At 35.4% G+C, this 23,753-nt stretch overlaps 1 protein-coding gene across 1 annotated transcript in view; it reads left to right on the top strand.

Annotated features, from left to right (window-relative positions):
• LOC145678621 (venom prothrombin activator nigrarin-D-like) overlaps positions 1–23,753 on the top strand; it is a 40,403-nt gene that overhangs the window by 13,592 nt on the left and 3,058 nt on the right. Inside the window, exons 4-6 of the mRNA XM_081748974.1 lie at positions 5,787–5,995; positions 12,097–12,308; positions 18,100–18,154. Coding sequence (XP_081605100.1) covers positions 5,787–5,995; positions 12,097–12,308; positions 18,100–18,154 — 476 coding nt within the window. The remainder of the gene's footprint in view (positions 1–5,786; positions 5,996–12,096; positions 12,309–18,099; positions 18,155–23,753) is intronic.

Below are 23,753 nucleotides of genomic sequence, written 5' to 3'. Positions count from 1 at the left end.
AATCCGAACCACATGAGCTCCCGCCGGGAGTCGAATCCTATATATATATATATATTTTATTCTGTCAACTACTGTCTGTTCCAATGACAGGTTAAAGGAGCAGTAGAAAATTGTTTTTGAAATAACATGTTTGATACTGCAAGAATGCGATGACGAAAATTTATGACAAAAAATGTCCACGTTGTTACACAACGGTACTATACTTTCGCAAGCTTGAAATCTCCCTTGAAATCCCCTTGACTAGTAACAGAAATTCTGAGAATTCCGTTACTTTTCTAGAAATTTCAAATTCCCTGACTCTTCCAGGATATCTCTCTCACCTCGCCACCATGTATTTGAAGTAATACAAATCTCCTCATAAGAAAGAGCAACCAAAAGCTTCCTGATTTTTTAAAAATTTTTAACGCGATCCTTCTTTTTCTCATTTCATTTTTTCATCCTTCCTTATTTTTTTCATTTCTGGTCTCGAAGGGGGGGGGGTCCGGACCCCCCGGACCCCCCCTTGGCTACGTGCCTGTTATGGTGATAGTGCAATGAACGAGTCTTCAGTGGGGAAATGGTTCATTGTGTTTAATTAAGAGAGGACCAGCGTGGATGATGAAGATCGGAGTGAGAGGCCGTCACTTGTTACAGAAGAACTGAAGAGAAAAGTCGAGGAAACCTTCAGAAAAACCGACGTTTCAGTTTGAGCACGTTACACGAATTTTGGATGGAAAACAGTTTGCAAACAGTGAGGAACTCAAGCAAGCAGTGACAGCCTGGCTCAAATCTTTTGCGACAGATGAGTATAATATCGGCATTGAAAAACTTGTTCCACGTTATAACAAGTGTATTGATAACTATGGCGATTACATACAAAAGTAGAGTATAGTCCTGTGACTTTGTATATAAAGTTTTATACTGATATCTTTTATTTTTATTTAATCATACCAAAACATTCTTTACTTTCTGGACGACCCTCGTAGTTTTTCTATAGCTGACCCTAAATAAGTTCTCTCAAAGATATTACTTGAACAAATCATTTTAGTGTGCTTAAGTTTTCAACAAATTTTATCAATTGCTGGAGCCGTTTTCTGGAATTTAGACAACCCAATTTCTTTCTATAGATAATTTGGGGTTGCGTACGAGGAAAGAGTTGAGATTGTCTCGTCTCGAAAAAAAGTCTCGTGCAAGTGATGACTCGATTCGGGAAGTATATCCTGTTTCTATTAGAAGAATTTTGCTTCGTGACGAAAATTCTGCCTCGTCGACAATCCTAAATGAGTTTTCCCAAAATTGATACATACTTACATCGCTTTCTTATACTTAAAGGCGGCTCGTGAGGGAAGTCAGCGTTAAAAGTTATAATTTTCTCGCTACAAGCTAAGGGAAGAAAAACTACTTTAATATCCAAATTCTTGTACGATATATTCAAAATTCATTCATTCAATCTAGAACTGCTAGATTTAGATTAGACAGCAGTTTTAAATAATAATAATAATAATAATAATAATAATAATAATAATAATAATAATAATAATAATAATAATAATAATAATAATAATAATAATAATAATAATAATAATAATAGTTGTAGTAGTAAAATTAGTAGCTGAATAGAAAACTTTAAATTTCTCTACTTCAATTCTGTTTTTATACTCTTATACAGCATGAGTGTGAAAGAGACTGCAATAGCTCAGTTGTAGAGTGCTTACTTTGGTGTGTGGGACCAGTAGTTGGATCTCAGGTTCCACCGAATAAACTTTGTGGTATACATACATCCTGTGCGTGCGTTTTCTCCCGTTTCCTCCTACTTTCATTTTTCCATTATTATTACTCATCTTATCCACGCACCACGCCTCTTAGCTTCAGTGCATAATCGTGGAAACTAAAAGAAGTTCATTTTGTACGTTTATATTTCCTGAACATCCATATTCATATGTGAATGATCTAGTTACATCATAAGTGAATGATTTGCCTATAAATCATATGCGAATGGTCTATATTATGTTTCAAAAAAAGAGGTACTAAATTTTGAAATTCCGCCACTAGGTTCGGGAAATATATAGACTATGAAACTGAATGCATACTTCTTAATCACACTATATAATAATTATGCTCTTTTGATTATTGTACAATACAAAGTTACTCACCTCAACATTTTAAACTTGAGTATCCTGCAAAGATTTCAGCGTGAATTCTAAAGCTCACTTTCTTTAATCGATTCTTTACGTGTTCGAGCTTTTGGTAATTTAAAAGCTGTCGATTTCTGAGGATTAATAGCGATAGTCTGAATCAGTGGCGGCGATTGGACGTTAGTGAGGGGGCAAGACATGATCTGAATATTTGTATATCAATGTTAATTTTCCTGGTTGTTTCTAACATATTTTGACGAAAGGTTGTATAACTAATAGGATACTATTTTTTCAGTTAAAATACCATATATCGGATTTTTATATTTTATTAAGTAAATTGACAAGAGCAAGGCAAGTGGATACTAGCCGTTTGTACTCTAAAACAACGAAAGTGTAAGATGAAAATTAATTCCTTGTTCATGAAGATCTTTAAATTCTGGCTGAAAGATTGTGTTATCAGATTATTTAATAACTAATTGCAAAACAAATAAATAGAAAAGATAATATTAATCATAGTAATGAATAATGAGGCGTGTTTTGCAAAAGTTATATTGAAACTGGAGATAAATGAACAACTTACCACACGTGCCATTTTTTAATACCACACATTCCATTAAATGTATGTTATTACTCGTAGAAAATGAAAGTAAATACTACAAGCATATGCAACGACATTTAAAGAAATACTCAATTGCAATATTAGTTGCTTTGGATTGCAATTAAAACGCAATTTCTGCAGCTTTCGTAACTCCACAGGAAGTCAAATAACCAATACGTACTCATGCAATGGCAAATATTATATGGCACCATTTTTTCTGTGAACCAGTAATACATACAAAAACTTTACATTTCCAAGTGAAACTATATACATTAAGTGGTAACTTCAAAAAAGTGCGGGGGCAACTGCCCCCTCTTACCCCCCAATCGCCGCCCATGGTCTGAATTATATTCAATTATACTTTTCTTGTATAGAGGAAGAAAGTGGAGCATTTTATCCAGTTAAGAATAAAGTGAAATCATGTAGACTCCTGTAAATTGTTCGCTGTAGACTAAGACTCGGATGACAAATGAAAGTGAAAGACTGTGAAATGAGAGATTGGGGAAAAAAACAACAGACACGATGTTAAGAAGACGCTCGCTTTGAGCAAATTAATGACTGATCGTGACCACATCTCTACCTCGTGTTTCCAAAAATTAAACATAACTGATTCGCCTACAATCCTTAGTTACCTGGCTCCTTTTAAGTTTGATATTCCTTGTGATCCCTCTTGGTCCTATCCTTTTCTTCTTTTCTTTATCGTTAACGAAGTAGAAAAGGAAACGACAACATAAACATAGAGAACAGTTAAATTCCTTCATGCTCTTCAATGGGACTCGAACGAATTACGAATTGCGCCTTTCAGTTTGCAACTAAACACCTCAGATCACCAGCGTAGGAAACCATATTATTGATTATTTAAATTGGTTGATGAGATCGAAATGTCCAACTAATATGTGCTACTTTCAAAGGCTAAGAGAATGAATATTACAGTATGCGGCAAAACAAACAGTACTGAAATTTACGTACGGGTGGCGCTCAGATGCTATGTGGTATGAGCTGTGAGTGCCAAATGTGTGCTCATTTGTGTGTAGACTAGCGTAGTGTGCAGTTGGTGCGAAGATAATGTTACTCGCAACAGATGAGGAGGTACTTATTGTCGAGCAATATTTCCGCTCACACGGTGTGGGGCAGCATCTCACTGCAGGCGATTAGCGTGGGCGTGTACTGTATTGCTCCGGAGTCTTAGCTATGGCATATGAAAATGAAGATTTCGTCAGTAACGTATGGTTCAGTGATGAAAAGCCACGTGTACTTTGATCGCCACATCAATCGACAGTTGATTATTGACCCTGTCTTGCATGATTTGTGTGGCTTTTACCGCACGAAAAATCTGTCATTATAACAACAATGGATGCAGCAAGACGGAGCTATTGCCCACACTGCAAGAGAGTCTCTTACCTTCCTGCTCACAAGAGTTCGGACATCGCTTGATTTCCTGTGGAATGGATTTTCCATATCCTTCCCACTCCCCTCACCTCATGACTCCAGATTCCTACATACGGGGTATGCTGAAGGAAGCAATTTTCCGAGCAGATAACTTCCTACTACTATACTGGAGTTAAGAGAAAAGATTCGGTCATTTGCTTTGTCATTCCAGCAAACCGTGTTCACTAACATGCTCATCGATCTACAGGACCACTATGAAGAATATGTGCGACATAATGTTCAACATTTTGAACACATGATGTACAGGAATGATTCCTTGTAAATTTACAATATGTGTTGAATAACATTAAGTTGACATCCATTTGACCTTTCTTATGTTTCGTTATGTTGTACAGCAAATAAATACATGTCAACGATGTGATTTCAGTACTGTTTGTTTTGCCGCATACTGTACAATGCCTGGTTACTCAAAGTAGTTTCCAAATGTAGTTACATAACGTTTGTCATTGATAATCAACGATTGGATTCCATGACGAAGTAAATCTTTAGTCTACGAAGCGAATAAATCCTCAATCGTACAGTGCACCGCCCTGTCATCAGAGAAGTTCTTTCCTGCCAAGAAGTAATCGAGATGTCGGAAGATGTTGTACTCAGTGGGACAGGTCTTAGCAGAACAATATGGATGAGGAAGGATTTTTTAGAGCAACCTATGGTGAGTCCACACCGTGCTTTTAGCAGCATTGTGAACACTGCAATGTGAGGAGATCATTTCTGTTAACCATTGCTGTGTATTTGTAGACAAGTACATGATGCATTTATGAAAGTCAACACTGTAGCTTTCCACAGTGATGGTTTCGCCTCGACGGAGAAAGACATAATTGATAGACACCATACCAGTAAGAACAACTTTTCAAATTCTGATAATTGTCTTGGACACTGATCACGATCCATCCATTGTCCTGACAGTTTATGGTTGTCTTTCATTAGAAGAGACAATTCAATTTAGGACACATTCCCGAGAGAAAACTGCACACTTCAGTCTGTTATTCTTGTTGGCCGATGCGGCACCCATAAATCCAACTTTTTCACCTCACCGATTATAGCAAGACACCAAATAAGTGATAAGGTATATCCGTAAATCGCAGGAGCTCTGTCCTGAGGGTCTGCCTCCACATGTGTCTGCTATTGGTCATAGCTGCGAGAATTATTTTTCAATGTTGTGTCACCGGTACAAAATTTCACAAACCAACAGCATGAGTTGCAGTCATTCACCATTCCTTCTGCAGTGTAGAAGTTTATTGGTCTAAACATGTAGGAAGTCCTAGTTTTAATACATAAAGAAAGAATCACTTGCAATTATATGTTCATCATGATTCACTTTAACACGAACACGATCATATTTAACAACATAATGGTTCCAAACTGACTGGAAATCCCAGTCTGTTTTCTGAATACGTACGGAATTCGTCTTTTATGTCAGCTTGACTCTGGTCCGTTATTGCATTACAGAGGATGGTTTTCCATCAGACATAAAAGTTACCGTTTCAATCACATCAAGCCAATAATTAAAGATATTCATTAGTTCGTCAGCAATATACGAAAATTATTTTTTATTGAAAAGTAGTAAAATCAGCTACAATAATATGAATTTAAACTATTCTAACAAAGATATTCCTTAATTTCAGTGACAGATCTACAGAGATTATTGTAATTCTAGGAGCAGATAAATTTCGTGATGGTGTTCAAACTGGGACAGTTAAACGAGCTGACTATTGGATGCGGAAGAAAGCCAGTGTGTCTGACCAAAATTTTGGAGTAGCTCTTCTCCAACTGGAAAGTCCGATACAATTTACGCCAGAAATCAGACCACTATGTATTACAACGAAAGAAGACAGTAAGTTAACACAGGAGTTCAGAAAATACAAAATAATGTAAACATGCACTTTTGCGTTGTTAGATTATATTAAATCAGTAGGAGCTATAGGTCGTTAACGAAATTTTTCTCTAACAAACGAACGCTAAAATAAGAAGAAATTTGTACGATAATAACAAAAATAAATAAATAAATACATAATAAATAACTGTCAAGGCAAGCTAAAACAATAGACAATATTCTATAATAAATGGGATTTGTTTCCCCATGTAAAATTACGATAGACTTTCAAACTACGGGGATTTATTATTGGTTTCAATACAGGGATAAGGTCAGGGATAAGGGAGAAGATGAAACTTGTTTCTGGGACACTGAATCCACATCAAAAGCAGTTTTTCGTTATCTATTAATAGTTTTTGCTCTACATGGGAATCAAGATATCTACCACTTACTGTTCGAATAAAAGTTTAAGACACATATAGAATTTATTCTTGGGATTTTGAATACATAATGTCAAATAACCATTTCTTGCTACCAACTCTCATTTCTTCTCTAAACGATTCATATTGAAACCGGCAGTGGTAAGATGTTTTTTACATTTCACGGGTTTAGTAGAGATGGAAACTTATTCTTAAAATGCAAAATTCATACCAAAAAGTCGTTTCTCGTCGCTTATTACATTTTTTGCTCTTTGGCTAGCGCCTTAATTTGGAACTTCACCTGGAGGGGCAAGCATTAATATTTGCTAACCTAGAAAAATATGAAATATAAAAGTTGAGCTCTGCTAGATTTCAAACCTTAATAAACACTTCTATTGTTTCTAGGGTTCCCAATTAGCGTTTTACTGAAGCAAGACGCAGTTTACATTTATGCCTTATATTAAGGGGGCAGACTACTAAATATTTATGAAAAGCTAACAAAGTTTCTTTTGCCCATTTTTCGCAAGTGAAAAGAGATAATGAAATGTAACTTACCACAATAATATATAATGTTATTCTACATCCGAAAATACGAATAGGAAGAATTATCAGTGTTGCCATCCATAGAAATTTCAGTGTGTCCAAAATTTGAATTACCCAAAAATCTAGGTTAAGGCAGCGACTAGAAAAATGAACTCAACGCCAGTTGATTACTTATGTTGTCTTCGTTCCTTGTTTACTACTTTTTAAATATTGTTTGTATTTATTTTGTAATAACTAACAGAAGTTATTGCAAAATAAATAAGTTATTCCAAAATAAATACAAACATTATTTAAAAAGTAGTAAACAAGGAACAAAGATAACATTATAATTAATCAACTGGCGTTGAGTTCATTTTTCTAGTCGCTGCCTTAACCTAGATTTTTGGGTAATTCAAATTTTGGACACACTGAAATTTCTATGGATGGCAACACTGATAATTCTTCCTATTCGTATTTTCGGATGTAGAATAACATTATATATTATTGTGGTAAGTTACATTTCATTATCTCTTTTCACTTGCGAAAAACGGGCAAAAGAAACTTTGTTAGCTTTTCAAAAATATTTAGTAGTCTGCCCCCTTAATGACATATATTTTGTTGATCTGGCAAGAGGAACACCTTAGTTTCTTCAGTTTTGTTAGAACTGGCAATGTGGACCCATTCCATGCTTCACAAGTTAAATTGAGGATACAATATTTGAAATATATATTTTTCTAGGAACCTTATTAGCGAATATTTTACTGAAATGGGCCCATATTACATTTTCGTTTAAGTTTTTCCTTTACGTGGGGAACTCATTCTATGCTTTAATTTTACCCTCATTCTAGTATCCAAACATATGGAGTAAGAAAATTTATCTTGAAGTGAGCTCTCTTCAAGCAGTAATGATTTTAAACGAGTCAGTTGCTCTCCCTAATCCCTACAAGTTATGGGCTGTCTGTGGCGATCACAGTGGTGAAACCTGAAATGGTAGACTTTTACAATTTCCAACTTGAATACGAGGGTAATTTTTCTTTTAACCTTCAGAGGATAACAACGTGAGATGACGAAGCAGTAAAAAGACAAGACCGTTCATTGGATATTGTCCACCCTCCCACACAGTTAGCCGATTTTGCCATTCAATCGTGGAGTAGCGAGCTTGAAAACATGTATAAGTATATTTCTCCATGTGAAAGATCATAATACATCCGCAGTTCGTCGTTGAATAAGCAGAGTTTACGGCTTGAATTCTATAATTGACGCCTGTATGCATTTACTGTTGCACACAAGGAACACTGAGAGTGAATTTTTTTTTTTTTTTTTTGGAGGCAAATGATCTAACTGAGGATGTGAATCCTATTATTTATGAACGGCATGTTTTGCGACTTTTGAATTGTCTTCTGAATTTCCTGAAATTTTAAGATCAGCTCCTCGTGAAATCGAATTAAATCATATATTTTATGTTTGGAAGAGACTTCTTTCAAGCTCGCTACTTCACAAATATTGAACGACAGTCTGTTTAAAAATGTGAAGATGAGCAACGTTCCATGAACAGCTTTGTGTTATCCTCGTTTCGTCATCTCAGGTGATACATTCATGGTTTAGTGCAGGTTGAAATAAATAGCCCTCGTAGAAAGGTAAAAGTGGAAATGGAGCATAGGTTCTGCACAAAAGAAATTCGTAACCATTTTACCTTGATTTTTCTCCACAGACAGATAGATGAATATACCCATTCAGTAAGAGTTTCCATATCTCTGCATACCATAGATTGAAAAAAATTATTATAGGTGATATAAAAGAGAGTTGCATTATCAAGCGGATCAGGATCATATTTGGCGTGATAAGATCATCAGCTGCGAGATTTTATTATCAAAACAAATCACTGAAAAGTTAATCCTTAAGGCGAAAGACGAAGAATTACATATTTCACAATTTAGCATATGTTTCTTTAGAACTGCTGCGTATAAAGGCATGAGATTCTTGTGTGTAATGGACAAAATACGAAATCTTATTCAGTGACACGAATTTTAAGGATAGCGGAATAGGAGGGTAGCAAAAGCAACACCAATAAATGCGTTAGCAAATTGCGTTACTATACAAAACTTTTTTGTAGATTGCATTTGTTTGGTATCATGACAGGTCGTCACTTTCATTAATAGAACGTAAGGATGATAGAAGAAAGAATTCCAGTTAGAAAAAAACAACTTACATTTGTGGCATTCTTGAAATTAAAGAAAGCGTTTGATATTTACAAATCATTTAAATATGCAAGGTTCTGAAGGACTCAGGAATAAATTCTAAGGATCGAGAATCAATATATAACTTGTAGAAAGAACAGAAAGCAGTAATTGATTTAGGAGAGAGAGAGGAAAAGCTCCATTTCTAAAGAAGTTAGGCAAGGATGCTCACTGTTGTCAATTTTGATTAATATTTCCATCGAATAAGCAATATGGAGGAAATCAAGGAGTATAAAATCAGGTGATGTATGGACCCATAGATTAAAAATAAACCAATAACAAATCTATATTAAAAGTAAGAGGATTTGATTTGATTTCTGAGTTTAATGTCCCTTTCAGCAGCCTGGCTATATGAGACGGGACCTACTGATTAACGTGGAATCCGAATGACATGAGGTCCCGCCGGGAATCGAACACGACAAAGGCGTGTACACTAATCGCTTAGAAAAGTAAGAGATGTTAAGCATCAAATTAATATAAGGATCAACTAGAATACGGGAATACGTTACTTAGGGAGTAAAGTAATGATGGATGATACATGCAGATACGACGTAAAATCTAGAAGAGCTGAAGCAAAAGATCAGAGAATGGAAGCCTTAAAGTATGGTGCAACAGAAGAATGTTGATGTTGTATTAAATGAAAAGGATGATGGAAAAGGTAGGATAAAAAACCAGTATACTGAAGACTATTTTGAAAAGAAGAAAGGATGATTGGACACATTATCAGACATAGAATAATCATGCTATTAGCTACGGATGGAATTGCAGAAGCAAAATACCTAGAGGAAGGTCGCATTTGAAATGTACGGACCAAATAAAAAATAAATAGGAATGAGACATTACAAGAAATTGAAAAGTTTGGTTCAGAATAGAGAATAATGGAGGTTGTAACCAATCGAAACATTACTGACCGAAGAAGAAGACAGAACATCAATTAGGAAGGGTTTTCATGATTCCGAAATAGGAAAATCTGGAATTTTACATCTATCTAGATATCACATATTTTATTTGAATTATTGTATATAAGATTGCAATATATAGTGCATTTCCCACTAGATTGTGTAAAATTTATTTGAAGGATGTACAGGAAGTGACACAGGGGAAATAGGAAACCAAACCTTTGCCATTATAGCTAATTGTCATTGAACGCAACATCCCCGACTTGAAGCCCATCACATTTTTTTCCTGGGTGTAAGGCTGTTTGATTATTTGTAAAGAAACACAGGAATTTCCATTATACTTCTTCCTTCTTTAAAATTCAATGCTATTGACACTGAACCTAAGTTAGAAAAAGATTGACAAATTCTATTTTCTTAGGTAGTTTCGAAATTAATCGAGGATTTTGAATAAAAACTTTAAACTATCATTACTCCCTGGAGCTAAACAGATTTAATCGAAATAAATATCAACATTACAAAGACAGTTTTGTCTATACATTCCGAGTATTATACATTTCAAGGAATTCTGAGTATTTTCTTGATTGCTGATCCTATAAAAACATATTCAAATGGTGGAAAAGGTGGATTGAGGTCTAGTGAAGATGGTTTATAAGGGAGCGTCTCCTATCGCAATCGTGTAACTTCTGCAGCTGAATTTATATCAAGTGTTGTTGTATAACATGATTAAATCTTTTCTGTTGTCCAACGCCGGACATGAACGTTGCAATATTTGAGTTCATTCTGTCAATTTTCTGAATACTTGTCCGCTGTGATGGAATCAATCAAATTGAGTAAGTTGTAGTTGATCACTGCAGCAAGGAAGCATATGGCCTTTATGATAAACTTCTTTGAGTGTATCAACTTTGGAAGGTGTTCAGAAGTCGAAGCGATATCCAACTATTGGTAGACCTCATCAGTTGCCGAACAAGATTCAATTCTTCTTGTATGTGAGAATATGGTTGAGAAAAGGACTGTTTTTGTAGTGCAGGAGCAGCATAAATCATAATTCGAAATAGCAATTTGTGTTGGTTTCGGTTAAATCGAATGGGATATGTTTATTCCTCCAATTTACCTTTTTTTTAATTTAACCAAATACCATGTTGCAGTCGAATGATCTATATTGAATTTTTCCGCAACCCCTCGTGTTGTTTTCCATGAATATATTTCGGTAATCGACCTGTCCGTGATTTTCCTTTCTTGCAAGTTTGCTTGTACGACAGAATGGTTTGTAACTAACATTTCACTGTATAGTCATTCACATTGCTTTCCTTTATCCCCATTCTTTTGTGGATGATGATAATTAACGATTAATAATTAGATCTGTTTACACAGCTCTGTGAGCTCTGTGCTGAAGCTTAACTTCATTGAAAAACATTTCGAAAATCAAGTTTTGACGACCTATCGAAAGCGAAAATGAATCAAAGTTTCAATTGTTTTAAATTTACTGCAGGATCTTAATTGCCTAGTTTAACTATTAGGAGCTGAAAATCAATATATATCATTGGAGGAAATTTAGAGTTGAGTTTGATGGCCAAAAGGTATAGTCCTGGTAGTAAATCAAAATGATTCTTGATGCAGAAATAAAACATTTTAACATTTTAGGTTTCCTTAATATACACAATTATAATGTACTTTTTCACACATACACTGCTGAAAAATGCATATTATATATATATATATATATATATATATATATATATATATATATATATATATATATATATATATATATAAAATCAAATTCGAGAGAATCATTCTTTGTATAGGGTAGTACATCCAGTTTTAACATATGAAGAACACAATGCAAAGCCACAACTTCAGAGTAAAATAGTAACTTGTATGTCATCGAGAAATTATTAAGATTATAAAAAAAACTGAATATTTAGTTTATTCAGGTCAAAATTTCAATGATAGTCCTTCTTTAGGAAACCTTTGTATTATTTATCTCACTAAATGCATAATATAAAGTTCTCTTATTTGTTATTTCTTTTCTCTTTCGAATTTAGATCAGTTTACCTTGGATAAAGATGACCTATTAGTAGTAGCATCTTGGGATTCGGAGGATGCCGTAAGTACTAGTCCCCATGACAGAGTTATAACTAAAAATGTGAGGTTTATAAAACACAACTCATGTCCCGGAGAAAATTTTCTGGATGTCCCTAAAGGAGTGCTCTGCATCAATGGAAGAGTGGATTCTTATCTTTCATTTCTCACAAAGGTAAAGGATTTTATAATATATCTGTCTATCTACCTATATATATTTCTTAACGATTCACGTAATTATAAGAAAACACTATTATAGTTGTAAAGTATAAAACCAAAGTGGATCGTTTCTATGGAAATGTATAAGCATTAAAAATCGTCTTCGTATAAGTGACAATATATTGATAATTATATAGATTAATAGTTATATTTGTAAAGATGTATTTAAAGAAAATCCAAAATAAAGTCTAAGTACGGAAGTACTTGACCACGAGATTTCATGCCGCGAATAGCCTGAAACAAGGAGATGCATTGTCACCATTACTATTCAATGTTGGTTGCGAATACACTATGAGAAAAATTAACAATACTCTGTTAAATATATATATATATTTAAATTTGATAAACCTCTTCTTATCTATGCACCGAGACAATTGTCTTCCGAGATAATGGAAGGTGAATTCGACAAATGCATATACAACTATTGCTTGTTTTGATGAAATATTTCATATCATTGGCTTTCCTAAAGGGTTGTTTCGGACAATGGACTTCTGTATCATAGTTATGACTCTAATACATATTGCAGGAGAAGAGACATATAACCAGTTATTCTTTCCACCATCGGTCTCTATCCAACAACGGAATAGTGAAAAGAGAAGTGCAGACAGTTACGAAACTACTAAAAAGAGGTTCTTACAAAATGGTAGCAAAGTAAATAATCAGTTATTATATAAATGGATACTAGAAAACAATTATGCTCTGTTACACATATGTAATAAGACCTCAGGTACTGCATATAGCTTTGTTCCTTTCTCTTTCAAACCATATACGTTGTACAATATACTTTCACAAGAGCAGATACATGAAAACATAAAGATCGCCAAGAGATAAGACAAACACATAGGGAAATCGTATTGTATGGGTACGAAACCACAGATCAGCAGAATTTAAATTAATTTTGGGCTTTTTGTAAAGAGAATTGGCGCTAATAGTTTCGAAATGTTAGTAGATATGAAACTAGATTCATAAGGGATAATATTGAACATGTTAAGACAGAGGAATCCAAAGCAACATCAATGTCCTCAACATAAGGCGTTAATGGTCGGTCAAAGAGGTACCTGATCGGTCGTACAAGGGGACAAGGGGCCACTCGAGAAGGGTCCAAAGTTAATGGGAGGGACTTTTGAAGGGAATGTTTACGATATTCTCCCAATTTTCCATGTTCAAGTACGTTATAGGCCCCAATACACAACACCTCTGGAAAGCTTCTTTTGTGCTGAAGAGAATGAACTATAAATCACGTCTTTCCAATGAACGGTACTGATGCATAGTTATTTCACTGCGAGTCTACTATTTTATTTATACTAACAGGGTTAATGTGTCCCATGAACTTACACCCTTATCCATGGCACCTATTTTTTTTGCATGAACATATACTTGTTATGTTTATCGAATGGACTAGGTTTGATTCGGATGTCTAGATGACATGTCCATGTCCGTTCCTTGTTAATAAACTATATACCATGTTGAGTCACCTGATTTGAAGTGAAATTAAAAAAAAGTAGAGAAGGGTCAAATAATGATCAGGAGAGGAGTACAAGTACTAACATGCAAGCAGTGAAACGGTTCCAATTTAGGAGATCCTCAAGAATTGGAAGACCTCCAAATAGATTGGGATACCAGAAAAGACAATTTGCTAGGTGATACCGAGAAGTTGTAAATTATTGGGCCTAGTGTTGTTTCTAATAGTTATTGTCTTCTGAGGTTGATTTATGGGATGAAATATTCGAAGTCATTTTCATGCACAGATGTTACCTATGTTCATTAGTTGGAAGAAAATAGTTGTTTAAGAGTCTTCATCCCGGCGAAATTAAAATACCGCTAATTTTACAGTAATTATGCGATATCTTCAAATAGATGAAAGATAATTGAAATATGGAACAAGAGCGCCCTAGACAATATTATTTTGCGTGAGGTACCGTTACCACAAGTCACCTAGTACCTTCCCGTTTTCAGCCGTTTAGAAACGCGAAAATAAATGCCGATTTTCAAAATGGCTCGAAATCGAAAGCAGATAAGTGAGTCGTGAGTCGTGACAACGATAAAATAATATTGTCTAGGGCGCTCTTGTTCCACATTTCGATTATCTTTTATCTATTTGAAGATATCACATAATTACTGTAAAATTAGCGGTATTTTAATTTCGCCGGGATGAAGACTCTTAAGGAAAACTTAGTAACAGATGGGCATGTGGCCTAATTGCATAAAGAAGTAGCATTATTGCATAATTGTGAATTTGATAAGCCTAAATCATTAAGCTATTTACCTGAAATAAGCTGTCACTGATGATTTCGATCTGATAAATAGTTATACGGTGTATGAGTAGAATAGAAAAAATGCAGAAGTATTGTTAAATGCCTGCAAGTAAATGCAGAGAAAGCTAAATACACGAAATTCATTATGACCATAATACTGCAAATTAAAATATTAGTTAATACTTTCAACAAAGAGGACAATTTCAAATATCTAGAATCAACATTAACGAGCAAAATCAATATCCTCCAAGAAATTTAATGTAGACTGACAACATGGAATTCGTGTTATTATTCAGTCCTAACTCTTTTGTTTTCTCGAATTATCCCGATGAATTTGAATCTTAAAATACATAAAACGATACTTGTGCCTATGAGATGTCTGGCTACAAAAAATGGTCACTTACTGCAAGGGGAAAACGCAAACTGAAGGTATTTTAATCCTGAGGCCTACCTAAGAGGAATGGAAGTCTGGAATGGTGCTAACAAGGAACTGAATAATTTATACCGTTTACCTAATTTTGTTAGGGTCATGAAGTCTAGGATGCTCAGATAAACAGATCATATAACCAGAAAGGAAGAAAGTGGGAATACTTTCAAAATTTTAATCGGAAAAGTACCATTAGAAAGATTTGGGAACAAATTAGAAACAATATTATAATGGATCTTGCAGCGACATCAATATAAAGTAGAAACTGGACCTTTTATTCTCAGAACGACCCTGATGCCACGTGAAATGAAATTATTGTAGGGGTCGTGAATTATAGCAAGTGGAATATTACACCACTCTGCGTGCAAAGTATCACTCAGTTCCTTGAGAGAGAATGAAGGCGAAAAACTACGCCCAATTTGTGCCTTCAAAATGGATTACAGATGTTCAATTATGTTCAGGTCTTGGGGTTGGGCGGGGCATGGTGCGAATAAGGTGTTTAGCATCATCTCGATGTTCCTCAAACCACTCTAATATAACAGCTTTAGTTATGTGAATAGGCGTATATAACGTCCTGGTATATAACGTCATCATAGCAGGAAAAAATGTTGGTACAAATAAGAATGACAATTAAGATTTTTCTTATCTTTCTTTTCCTATTTCTCACTTCGAGCCTAAAAAGAGACTAAGCGTTCAAAGGGCAGGTATGTTGACATTTAGTTTGTGCAAAGATAAATATTTGAATAATAAGCACATGCCGATTTTCATTAAAAGTAGATAAATTTTATGAACAAGTAAACAGCTATATTTGTGGTCTGTCAAATCATGAACAAATATCATTGTTGTCAAATCACGACCAAACGAGATTGCGGTCACGCAATGCTCAAATAGGGTCGTCTTAAAATCAGGAACAAATGTATTTGACGTACTGTATTCAATCACAGGTACTAATAAGCAAAGAAACGAATAAAGAGAGCGAATACATGAGACGGTTTAAAGCGGATGGTATTTAAAATATTCAAATGAATTAGGATGAGGTACATATTCACTACAAATGATTAAACTCTGCACTACACGTGACAACGTGGCAATAGCGGAACAGAACTGGCGATGGCCAATAGCCTATGGCGCCTCCCTGGGAGAGTCGAAACGGGGGCAACACGGCTAAGCATCGAGAAATGAGCCTTTAGACGTCCCCTTGGAGTATGGCAAATCACGCAAGCTCGGCATGGCAGCAGCTCATAAACTACAGACGGCAGAGTTTGGAGGTTTTAAGAGACATAGTGCAACCATCGACTTGACCTTTTCAGTTAGCGAGAGACAGGGGAACTCACCGTATAAGGAAGCAGAGGAACATAATATCTAACCATAATGTACACTCATGTCCAAAATTACTGTCGCATGTTCATAAATATGTTTTTGTAGGAATATAATTTGATAACGAATTCGCCCGGTATTTCTTATAATGTTAGTATGTGTATAATTGGCTAAGACATGTATGTGGCAAATTTCATGTTAAAAGAGCAGTAAATAAGAACAATTAAACGAAAATAAGACTTTCTTGTCCATTTAGCAACATTTTGTTTTATTCATTCTAATCTTCGCATTTATAATTCTTTTCCTTTGAAATTTACCACAAATATACACTTTCTGATTATACACATAGTATCAATATTAAAAGTACCCTGCAAAATCATTATCAAATTATATTCTTACAAGGTGATGGTTATAGATGTGCGACAATCATTTTGGACATGAGGATACATGCAACCTGAGGTCGTCGCGTTATCTTGCTAAAATATATTCCTCAGCAGGGCTTGCCCTAAGAGAACCACGTGTGGGCACGATATCCAGCTGAACTCCGGTTCATAACTGGCAGATAGGCATGGGAATCGCCCGTTTTAGTGCCACATTAACACCGAACACGAACTAGACAGAAGCGGGATTGGCTGGATAACAGGATGAATTGCCATTCGCCTCTCCATACCCGATTTTCCAACGCCATTTCAATTCCTCATATCTATGCTGTCAAATAAGCGAAAGCCATAACAATGACCACCGCGTAAATACCACACTGAGCCGACGACGTAAAACTGTTCATGAGGACGCAGAACTCTGTGCAACAGCCTCCAGTGCTTGTGTTTGTGTGCGGATAGTAACTGTCCGATTCGCGAGAGCCATAATCACAAGCCATTTGTCTTCGCGGCCCGTAGCATAGCGCGTTGCTTGGAATCCAACATGTCGCTCCGCAGGCCCTTCGTGAAGCAATTGAGCTTATATGTGCTGCACTGTAAAGACATTCTATCCAATACCAGAGAAGAATAAACCTCCCTTCCGACACCTTACTTTTCCATTGCTATCAGAGGCCGAAACCTACTAGTAATACTATTGCATTTGACGACGAGACATTTTTTGACCATATATGGTCAGCCACATCAATCTTCGTCTATCAGTAAATTATGGATCTCTGGCCAGCCTCTGCGTGTTGTCAGTACATGGCATAGCCAGCACCTCTGTTGCGTCATTGTTGTAGTAATTTATTGTTTATCCTTCCATGCTCTACATATGTATTCTGCAAATTCAGACTTCCTACGATGTCTTCTTGTTGCAGTCACATTTTTAATGGCGAGAAGTGTATATTATTTCATTATACCAATAGTCACCTCTACACACAATTAGTTATTCTTTTTGTTTTAAAAATTAAGGCAATATGATTTCTAATAGTTTCAACAAAACCAGTTTTTGATAGATTTACATAAAAAGATAATTCAGTCTGTAACAACAAAGCATTGAATTAATTCCCTCAGGATTAGGCTATGATTTATTTAAAGTGGCATTTGTGCTTTCACCTGATGCCATTAACTAAAAGAAATAACTAAATACAAGTCCCAAAGTATGATTCGATTTCGTTAGATAAGATGTTAGTGTTACTACCGTCTATAGTTTACACGATGCACAATGTTTCTTGCAAACCCTACGATACAGTACATAATTGTCCATATACATATAATAATAATAATACAACTTATGACAAATTTATATATAACTTGTAATTCTCATTACAGGCAGACATTGGTGCTCCTATTATGTATAATAATGGCAAACAATTTGTACAAATTGGTAAGTTACACTTTTAAGGACCTTTTGGCATGAGAAATGCAAATGACGTAACTGGACCAGAGAAAAGATAACACAAAATTCCTCAATAATTCAAAATCATTTAAGACAGGGATGCAAATAATCACTCACCTACTCGCTCAGAGCGAGTGGTTCATCGGCAAGTTTTTAATATCACTATTATATATTTCAAAGGTAAGTAAATGATTTCTATTCTGGGATGTGGGCTAGTAGCTTTTTTCCTTGGGCTAGTAAAATTTTAATGATTATTTGCATCCCTGATTTAAGAACTTCAAAATTTGCATTTTTATTAACACTATGAATCTATTTTCTGTCATAGACATTTGTTTACCGAATGTAGAAATATGTACTTTAACTACAGACGTTTCCAAATTATTACACTCAGCATTCAGTTTCTGAATATTTTGCTGTTCTTACGATATTACGTGAGAAAATACGTTCGAACTTAGTCCAAATTACTACTTTGTAACTCTGTCCTAATTTCTATTGGGTATGGCATATGCTTTTAATTATCAATAAAACAAATGCGTACATAACATTCAAATCTAATTACTATGAAGTGTGTACGCGTATATCCAAATTGGGAACAAAAGTGAAATTGAATACTTACAAGAAAATTCTCTCTCACACAAAGATTAATATTTCTTATGAAATACCTTATTCTTTATTAAGTCTTTTATTCTTTGTAGCATCCTATGTACGAGTTTAGGACATTTTGCCTTCAAGTCAGCATCGTGATACCGTAAATTGTCGATCTTCTTGATCAATTGAAGTTTGGTTCTAATGGGCTTCTTCTCTAGCTTTTCTTTCGTAAAGTCCCAAACGTTTTCAATCGTGTTCATACCAGGACTAGTGCCTGGCCACGAAAGAACACTAATTTCGTTGTCCTCGAAGAATTTTGTCACAGCTTTGGCCGGGTGACATGGGGCTCCATCATGCATAAATATGAGTTGTATGTCATTAAACCAGAGTGCAGTCTGGGAAAGCAGTTCTTCTTGAAGAATTTGTAGGTATTGGTCGTGCTTCATTGTCCTCTCTACTATATACAGTCTTCCAGACCCGAAGACAGAGATCACACCCCACACCATGACTGAAGTAGGATGCTTCACGGTTTATAAAAAGACATTCCAACTTGAATTCCTTCCCAGGTCAACGTCGCACATATTGCGAACATTCATCAGACACAAAGATACATGATTCATCACTGAAACACACTATTCTTCAATCGTCAGATATTCTAGACATCGTGCCAATTCCAGGCGCTTCTTTGTCACGATTGGAGTAGACTCTAATTTTTGTTTTCTTTCTTGACCGTGTGCTTTTATTCCCTCAGCACAAAGAATCCTTCGAACACTTTCAGGCCAAATGTCTGCGCCATACTCAGTTGCATTTCTGTTTCCGAGAGCCAGTCTTTTTAGTTTTCTGATACCTCTTAGCGATATCTTTGGTTTTTGCCCACACTTCACAACCCTATTTTGGCTCTCGTTCACTTCAACAGAGATTCTATCACAGATTTTTGTTCTATCCCAACTCCACTAGCAATGTATTGCCGTGTATATTTTATTTCCACCAGAATTATTTTGTTAACTTCCATTTTACGCCGAGAAAGGTCTTTTGCTTTTCCCATTATGCTGCAATTACAGGACTAAACAAAATAAAAGATTGATACACGAAACATGTCACGATCATTTTAAAGTGGCCCATTCGAATTGCTGTTCGATTTGAATGTCGTTAACTGTTTACGACAGCAACCACAACACTTTAGACTGTAACTTGTTGATAGGAACCACACTAGCTATCTACAACTGAAACACCACTTTCAGAATCTCCCCCCCCTGCTGTTCAACGATGATATCACCACTTCAACTGTACAGTAAACAAATGAAGGATCCTATATTGGTGGTTTAACCATTAAATTAAATGTTCTAGAACTCTGAAATTAGGACTCCTACGTCAATTTTGCATTTTGTCGAGCGTGAGTCTAATAATTTGAAAACGTCTGTATGTATGCAATTATTTTGCAGCTAGCTCGATTTTGACTAAAATTGCGGATTTTCGGATTTCATGTATTTATATTATCTTGAAATATTTGAATATACATGACATATATAATGTATACAGGGTGATCAAAAAGTCGTGCAACCAATTCATGTATTACAAGAGATCTTGAAAATGGCCACCATTTGGTTCTTCATGCATATGCACCATTCTGATCAAGTTTCTGTTACACTGGAGTTTTGCACTCGAAATGTTGTCCACAATTCTTGTAAAGTACAAGGCTGTAGATGCTTGGAACTATTTTAAAAATAATGATATTGCAGTGAAAAACACTTTAAATTGTGCGATAATCTGTATTTTTTGGTTGGACACAATATCAGAATAATGAGAGTGGCAACACTGGTGACAACAAAGGTCATGAAAATGGCAACGGTATAAGAGAAAACACAGAATGTGTTTTGGTATGCAGAACTGCAATCAGGTGTGTTGGTGCATCGAAACTTCAGACTAGTAGGACAAAAAGGTACCTCTTGGTGTCAGAAGTATAAAGAGTTGGCAAGTTTCTGGCTACCAAGAGTGTTTGTGATATGCAAAGAAGTGGTCGGCCACCAGTGAGTCCAAACACGGTGCGAAGAGTTGCTGACAGCCTGGAGAGACGTCTAAGAAAATCGATTCGGACTAAGGAAATATTCAATGTACGAAAACGGAGAGATTTAATTTAAAGAAGTTAGAAGAAAACCAGGTAAGAGAGGAATACCAGATTAAAGTTTCGAATAGATTCTCGGCTTCAAAAGATTCGGAGTGCACAAGTGTTGAGGATATTTAGATTGAAATCAGAGATAGCATTAAAACTTCAACAAAAGGAAAATTGAGAGACGCGGAAATACGTGGTAAGAAACCATAGTTCGACCAGGAATGCATTAAACTAGCACAGAAAAGAAAACAGGCAAAATTACATTGGCTACAATATCCGAATGAAATAACTACACAAAATTTCGTAGACATCAGGCGAAGAACTTCCAAAACTTTTAGAACAAAGAAACGCGATGTTTTCAAAGTTAAAATTAAGGAACTTGAAGGTAATAGTAGAAATAAAATCATTCGGGACATGTATAAAGGGATCAAGGAATTTAAGAAAGGCTATCAGCCTCGTGCTTATATAGGACCTATTATAGAAAGCTGGCGGAACAGTTCTCACTGATACGGATAGCATCTTAAATAGATGGAAAGATTTCTTTGACGATTTGCTTAACACGCAGCCAAAAAGTAGTGTTCGTGGGGAAAAGGAGATACACACCACAGAATTGTATATTCCAGAACCTAACCGAATAGAAGTAGAAACTGCTATAAAGAAATTAAAGAAACACAAATCTCCGGGTGTAGACGAAATTCCGGCTCAATTACTTTTAGCTGGAGGCGAAAAATTGTGGAAAAAGATACACAAACTCATTCTCCTTATCTACAACAAGGAAGAATTGCCACAAGAGTGGAAAGAATCAATCATTGTTCCAATTCACAAGAAAGGCGACAAAACACTAATAATTATCGAGGCATTTCTCTTCTGTCAACATCCAATAAAATCCTTTCAAACATTCTATTAACAAGATTTACCCCATACGTAGATGAAATTATTGGAGATTGTAACTGTGGATTTAGACGAAATCGATCAACTATCGACTAAATATTTATCATTCGCCAAATACTCAAAAAGAAGTGAGGGTATAATACCCTCGTACAGCTACTATTTATTGATTTTAGAAAGGCTTTCGAATCTGTTAGGAGAGAAACATTATACGTTTTTACAGAACTTGGAATACCGAGAAAGGTAATTGGATTAATTAAGATATGTTTAAATGAATCCCAAAGTAAAGTCCGGGTAGGAAATTTTTTGTCCACGAGCTTTCCCGTCGAAAATGGCCTGAGACAAGATGCGTTGTCGTAATTATTATTTAACTTTGCTCTGGAATACGCTATAGGGAAAATCAAAGATAGCAACCAGGGCCTAGAGTTGAACGGTATTTACCAGGTTATGGCAGATGCTGATGATGTAAATTTAATAGGAGATGATAGGAGTACAATATAAATAAATGCAGAGATCTTATTAAACGCTTGCAGGAACATGGATTTAGATGTAAATGCAGAGAAAACTAAATACATGGAAGTGCATCGGGACCGTAATACGGCAAATTATGGATGCGTTAAAATATTAAATAATACTTTTAATAAAATGGGTACTTTCAAATATCTAGGATCACTTTTAGACGAAAATCATATTTACAAAGAAATTAAATGTCGACTAAAAGCAGCGAATTCGTGTTATTATTCAGTTCAAAATCTCTTGTCGTCGCGAATTCTGTCGAGGAATTTGAAGCTTAAAATATATACAACGATAATCATGCCCGTTGTTCTGTATGGTTGCGAAACATGGTTGCTTACTCTGAGCAAAACACATAGACTGAAAGTATTTGAGAACAAGATCCTGAGACCAATTTTCGCATCCAAGAGGAACGGGAATGGGGAATGGCGGAAACTTCATATCGAGGAACTACATAATTTATACGGTTTACCAAACATCGTTAGGGTCATCAAGTCTAGGAGACTTAGATGGCCAGGTCATGTAGAAAGGCTAGAAGAAAGTAGAAACGCTTTTAAAGTCTTGACTGGAAGACCAATCGGAAAACGACTATTAGGAAGACCTAGGCGCAGATGGGAGCACAATACTAAGATGGATCTCACAGAGATAGGAATACAAAGTAGAAACTCGATCCAGTTGGCTGAGCATAAAAATCAATGGAGAGGTTTGTGAACGCGGCATATAACTTCTGGGTTTCATAGGCCATAGAGTTAGTTAGTTAGCCACCAGCAATAAAGAAAAAAGAATATTAAATATTTGCCTTAATTTTTAATCACTCTTTGGAATGAATCATCTTGTATGTACAATTTAAGGCTAAGCATAAAAATCAATGGAGAGCTTTTGTGAACGCGGCATAGAACTTCTTGTGTTTCATAGGCCATAGAGTTAGTTAGTTAGTTAGCCACCAGCAATAAAGAAAAAAGAATATTAAATATTTGCCTTAATTTTTAATCACTCTTTGGAATGAATCATCTTGTATGTACAATTTAAGGCTAAGCATAAAAATCAATGGAGAGCTTTTGTGAACGCGGCATAGAACTTCTGGGTTTCATAGGCCATAGAGTTAGTTAGTTAGTTAGCCACCAGCAATAAAGAAAAAAGAATATTAAATATTTGCGTTAATTTTTAATCACTCTTTGGAATGAATCATCTTGTATGTACAATTTAAGGCTAAGCACAAAAATCAATGGAGAGCTTTTGTGAACGCGGCATAGAACTTCTGGATTTCATAGGCCATAGAGTTAGCTAGTTAGTTAGCCACCAGCAATAAAGAAAAAAGAATGTTAAATATTTGCCTTAATTTTTAATCACTCTTTGGAATGAATCATCTTGTATGTACAATTTAATACTTTCCAGTAATATTGTATAAGAACCAGTGGTCGTGTATATTGAACCCTATTACAGCAAATGCATCCATTATCTCTTAATAGAAAAGTATTTTAACAGGAA

The sequence above is a fragment of the Thermobia domestica genome, chromosome 2 (genome assembly GCF_964235325.1).
Source record: "Thermobia domestica chromosome 2, izTheDome1.hap1.1, whole genome shotgun sequence".
Lineage (NCBI taxonomy): Eukaryota > Metazoa > Arthropoda > Insecta > Zygentoma > Lepismatidae > Thermobia > Thermobia domestica.
Note: the sequence above shows the minus strand (reverse complement) of the source record. Positions and strands in the feature narration are given on the sequence as shown.